Consider the following 6,000-nt stretch of genomic DNA (forward strand, 5'->3'; position numbering starts at 1 on the left):
GATAACATGAACACCCATAAAGCAGCCAAAGCTAAATTTTCAGGAGCGGGAGACCGACTACCCTGCCTAAATGCTATATGCCAACCTACAAAAAAAACATAGTTAAGAGCCTAACTGAATCCAAATTCTGGATAAAATATGATGAGCCAATATTCTAGACATTCTCACTGCATATAAAAGTGGGGTATTGAGCTGGGAAGAACCTCTAATAAATTTTGTTGTAGACCAAAAACATTGACAAGGGTATAGGATTTAACAATCATTGTTTCGTAAAAGGATATTATGGATATATATATTTATATATATAACCCTTACCTGATGCCCCAATTCGATTTAGGTAAACCAAAGTAGCAATAACCATTCCAGTTGTAGTGCGTCCACGACCCATTTGACAATTAAAAACTATTTCCGTATTTATATCTGCCTGTGAAATTCTGTGGACCTGGAAAAAAAAACAAAGTAGAAGAAAAGAAAAAGGCCATCAGCTCCCCTTAGGAACACCTAATTTTTTTAATATTCTTTTGCTTACATGAGTACCTCAAAACCTTAAATATCATTTTTAAGGTTTAATGGCGTCTTATCAATCCATATATCATCCATCTCTAGAATTTTAGCTATTGTGCTTCCACTGATAGTCATGAAGGCAACCATCAATGATGCATATATCAGCCCTTCGCTCCTAGTGTAGGTGCAGTTTTGAGTAGGGGTGTCCATGTTGGGCCTTTTCTGGATAGCTAGTTATCCTGCCCTATATATATATATATATATATATATATGTGTGTGTGTGTGTGTGTGTGTGTGTGTGTGTGTGTGTGCAAATTCCACTTAAATATCTACGCCTATTTGACAAGGACAAAAAACTTCGTAACGGAAAATGAAACCACTAACCAGAATGTCAAAATCCTGCTCCTTTGGTGATTTCTCATCAGTTATAGGAACACGCTCGTAGTCAACAAGATATCCTTCTACTTGTAGTTCCACATAAACCTAACGAGAAGAAGACGTGAAAAAAAAAATCATGGAAATGTGTAATAGTACCAGTCTAACGCCTCATCAACATTCAACCATACAAGACACCGATCAAAATTTTCACCTAATTGACAGGAGCTTCAACAAGTATACCTCCACAGGTGTTTTCACAGAATCATGAGTTACTGGTTCCCATTGGTCAACCATCTGACCATCTGGAAGTTCATCAGTTACAAGGATCTTATTGCCATATCTGCTAGGTCAAGTATACTAATAGTATCATACAGAGAAAAAGCAACCAATGGTGTAAATTGGTATTATAAAAGAACAGTAGAGGTAAAACAATATACAGCACCTTGTAGCTTCTTGGAGAATATCTTCCTTCAAGCGAGACTCCATCTGTTCAACCCTTTCCCTGTTGATTCCCTAAATCACATGATAATTCTTTTCATATTTATGTGAATCACAACTGAATGTCATTATAAGAAGGTATTCAAGCTCAAAAAACATGTATTTCCTTGCCCAACAAAGTAACTTGTTAGAAAATCCACACTGGTATACTTAGAAAGAGTGTGTGTATATGACTAAAAGGATCCCATGTGTACATATTACTAGTTGAGTTTTAAAACGAGTACACACTGGGTAAAGTTGATTTCATAACGAATACACACAGGGACTCCCTAAATCTGACTCCCCGTTCTGCCACCCTTATTGGATAACATTGGTTTGCATTAAAACACATTATTTTCCCAGTCTCTTGTAACTATTAATCGTTTTCAAACCAGAGAAGTTGTAACTTATAACTGTATGTAAATCTCTCAATCTTCGCGTGACCGGAATTCTTAAAGTTTAAGAGCATCCAACTCAAAACCACTTGGCAGGGAATCTAAGGAAGACAGAGATTGAAAATACTTCTTCACAAAGAAGCTCTCTCCTCCCCAAAGGTTGTTTACAAAAATTACAATCTAAGCTTTAAAGGGTAAAGACAAGGACCAAAAAAAGAGATTCCAAACTACAACTTTATTGCCTGAATTTGCTATCTACATGGATCACCATGGAATCATATCGAATTATTACCAAATGCCTACATAATTATTCCTATTAATATCTCATCTACCGCCATAACTACAGTTACCATCATTGAAAACAACACGGTCATATTTGTTGCTATCCTATGATACTAAATTACTAAGTCTCTAAGCAACAGATATTGTAACAACCCATAAAATACAATACAATACAATACAATGTGATAGCATCAAACCACGTCCCTACGTGGAAATTACAATCTCCTCCAGTAGAGGGATGCAACGACTGCTCTCCAAGTTGTATGTTTGTCTGCCCCTTTTTTTCCGACCATGTCCTTATTCATTGTAGATGCACAGAAGCTGAAGAGGTATTGCAATTTTATTTTTTTCGTTTTCAATATCAAGGAAGAGAAGGGAAGAGATATCATGGAAAGAAAGTCCCAAAATAAGTCGGAAAAAAAGTTTGTATTGGGATGAGACTTGAGAGTGATTAATATAAAAATATTGGATTAAATATATCATCTCTTAAGTTAATGTCAACAACATTATAAATGCATTTTAGCACATTTCGAAACGTGCCTTATAATGTATAAGGTATTAAAGTCCCAAAGGCTCTAACAACATTTTTTTTCTAATCTTGAAGTACAGAGTTCTGGTCAGTAATCTGCAGCTTGGTTTCCTTCTCTTAGTACATGGTGCAACTCTAAACTTCTAAATCATTCATAAACCACCTAATCTATGCCACTAAATTTCTTCAGTTCCTCTTTCCAGTTTAAAATTTGCACCACCCTCATTGATAAGAGTCAGAAAGCACTAGGACTCTCCTGAGATTAGTGCTATACAGTTGAATGTACTAGTCTCTAACAACTAAGAAAGTTGACCCTTACTTTGTTCCATTCCAAACTCACCTTAGTATTTTTCCTAATCACATATGTCAAATGAAAAGGGATTTGAAAATCTTGTGTGCATACATTACTAGCTATGATGCACGGATACTCCTAAAATGTCATTGCACCAGTATCGGTCGGGTACGATACCGATACGGGTACTGGATACTTCTAGGGTACTGGAATCCCTGAAATAGACCTGATCCGATAGTTCTACTCCATTGAAATATAAATTGTTCTTGAGGCTTCAAGCTGTATTGACTTTGACATGTGTTATAATAGTTTTTCACATGTTCCTAACTAACTTTACTCAAAGAACTACTAACATAATTTTCAAAATACACATATTTTAAAATATTCATATTAATTAGCCGTATCCATAGGCCGTACCCGTATCCTAATATTTTAAAAAAGTCGTATTGTACCCCATACTAGTGTCGCCGTATCGGTACCTGTACTCGTACCCGTATCCGTGCATCATAGATTACTAGTAACCTAACATCAAGTCTAAACGCCTAAACTTCATTTTGTCAGCAGTGACAAAATCACATGCTAAATTAAGAAAAGAGAAAGAAAGTGGTAGGGATCTCCAATATGTCAACATACCGTATACTCTAGATTGGAGAAAGGTCTCTCCACGTCTCGCAAAACAAATGGGCGCCCATTGATATAAACCACCTGTTTTAAATGGGCAAAATAGGAATAAGTAACTTGGATTTGGAGTTTTACGTAAAAATAATCTACAAAAAATGTTATAGGCGAAATCACCAAAAGAACTTACGCATACTCTGTTGTTAGTATCAATGAACATTACATATTCATCTGATAATAAATTCCCCCATGGTGCTAAGCTTAGTAAACCAAAAGAATAGAAATAGAAAGGGAATACACTAACCGGTTCTTCTCGAAGGTTGTGCCAAAGCACCTGTGTTTGCATCCCATTCTTTTGTGCCCCAATATAATTAAGAACATTACGAATGCCATCAATGGTTGGTATCGCGACACCATGGACACGTAGGGATTGAGCCTATTAGCATGGGAAATATAGAGGTGAACAAATAATTGATATGCAAGGTGTCAAACACAAGGAGAAAAATCGGCGGACATCATATGCAACATAATCCACATAAAAAGAGTCAACAACTTAGCAAAGCTTACCTTGCACTGTGACACCTATTCAAAGTGTTACTTCTTTGCCAAGGTGAGGAGGTGTAAATTATGTTACTTCTGATTTGTATCCAAACATTAACGACGCCTCCATCACCAAATTTCAGAGAAAATTTATAGTGATTGATCTTGAACCTCCCACCCAATTCCCTTTTGAAGTGTCCTATATTCCTATGACTCCTTTCTATATCATCCAAGTCTTTTAGGAGTGCTTCAATTCAATGGCCCTACTTTTAGCGTTATATAATGGAGATCTTGACTTGCTATAAGCTAAGTCCCCCACTATAAGGTCTCAATTTTCATACTAAACGCTACCCTTGCAATCTCAAGCAGCCCGAGGTGCATTTTAATGAATGTTGCAAGATGGATGGGTTGATTTTTTCAATCCAACGTCAGGATTAATAATAGGGCCGCTCCACTCAGTAGATTTCAAGCTTGTGGATCGATAGGCGGTGAATATGTGTTGAGATAAATACTCCCACATTGGGAGTTTAAAGCCTGGCATTGATTTTCAGTCGGATGCTCCGCATATAAAACATTGTTTCCTAACATTTCAACTTCGATTTCAAGGTTGGTAGGTGTTCTTATTGTAAATTGAAAGATTTAAAAGGAGGAGATGAAGATATCTAGAATACAGAGGTTTTTGAAAGAAGGTATAGATCATAGTAATAATTTCTTCTTGACATGAGAGAGTTAAACTTAAAAGAAGAGGTGGAGAGAAGAGATATTTTGGAAACCAAAAGCTAATTTGAGAGTGATGATATATTCACACCGACTATTTATATTTATATGAATAAAGTGAGAATGGTGACACATTAACAGTAAAAACCATGAGTCATTTAAGTTGGACTAATTATTACCCAAATTCAGTTGCAAGAATGAGGAGAGAGAAAGGGACCTGCCGGTAATTGGGTGCACCATCAATTTGAGGGCACAGACGTTTATTCTGGCATCCAGGAAAATGATCACTTTTCAGAATTGCTTTCTTTCCCAACACTGAACCTCCCCTCTGCTTCATAACTTGCTCCGGCTCTTTCGGTATCGACATCTTTTTTTGTTTTTTTACAAAACTCACACCAACCAACTAACCAACCATTCTTCGTTTCCAGAATGAAAAGTATGACGAGACAAACAGAGTAATACTAATAACTCGTACTACTTATACTCATTAATTTTGACAGCAAGTAGGAGAAAGAAGGACTAGTTTAGTTTTTTGCTTTTTTTGAAGAGAGATAGAAGAAAAGAATGACCAACGTGAGAAGCGTGTACTTATCTACAAGTCCAGCTTATACAACAACACTTCTTCTCCTTTCTTAGGTGCACACACCACATGATGACCCACAACATTATGTATGTACCGAAATAGAAGATAGACAGAGAACGTGTGCCGGCACATCTCTCGGTATCTCACTAAGGATAGGATACGAATATTCTATGATAACATTTCCTCTAAAGATAACCAAAATATTAGCTAAGTTTTCTTAGGCTAATCCATGCAATAATTAATGAATGAAGCTTCTCTTGCCCAAATCTACCAACTAATAATAGGTAGACCAATAAAAAATCTCTCTCCTAAACCTTGAGTTTTTTTGAAATATATCTCTCGGTCTCAAAAAACTTCTCTATTCTTCTTATTATTATTTTTCCTTAAAACCTGTATTGCTTTTGTTTGAACAAGGGATTTATGTTCTTTTCATTTAATATTATGTCTTTCATTTAAGGGTCTGGTTCTAGGGACTCAATATTTATGTTCTTTTCATTTAATATATATCATGTCTTTTCATTTAAAAACTGTTTTTTTACTCAAGTTTATGACCCTTAGATTGGTTCCATCTAATGGCCCAGATTTTAAAAAGAAACAACTACAAGTGATGACGTCATGGAGCTTATATACTATGGTTTATTTCCTCTCTTTTTTCTTCCAAATGTCTCTCTCCCTCCAGCACCTG

At 36.0% G+C, this 6,000-nt stretch overlaps 1 protein-coding gene across 4 annotated transcripts in view; it reads right to left on the reverse strand.

The window, feature by feature from the left end:
- Positions 1-5,737, reverse strand: part of LOC147515968 (metal ion-binding protein) — a 31,119-nt gene extending 25,382 nt beyond the window's left edge. The window contains exons 1-7 of one of the 4 annotated variants that reach the window (XR_015210847.1): positions 4,950-5,733; positions 3,780-3,911; positions 3,491-3,562; positions 1,325-1,395; positions 1,123-1,222; positions 889-987; positions 316-442 (exon numbers count right to left, since the gene is read on the reverse strand). Coding sequence is in view for 3 of the 4 variants with exons in the window: in XM_086588689.1 (XP_086444815.1) it covers positions 316-442; positions 889-987; positions 1,123-1,222; positions 1,325-1,395; positions 3,491-3,562; positions 3,780-3,911; positions 4,950-5,099 (751 nt within the window). In the remaining variant the exon portion in view is untranslated. Of the gene's footprint in view, positions 1-315; positions 443-888; positions 988-1,122; positions 1,223-1,324; positions 1,396-3,490; positions 3,563-3,779; positions 3,912-4,949 lie in introns of all 4 variants that reach the window. The other 3 variants (XM_086588689.1, XM_086588690.1, XM_086588691.1) reach the window with 3 other exon arrangements.
- Positions 5,738-6,000: the final 263 nt, after the last annotated feature.

This window comes from Coptis chinensis, chromosome 2 (genome assembly GCF_015680905.1).
Source record: "Coptis chinensis isolate HL-2020 chromosome 2, ASM1568090v1, whole genome shotgun sequence".
Lineage (NCBI taxonomy): Eukaryota > Viridiplantae > Streptophyta > Magnoliopsida > Ranunculales > Ranunculaceae > Coptis > Coptis chinensis.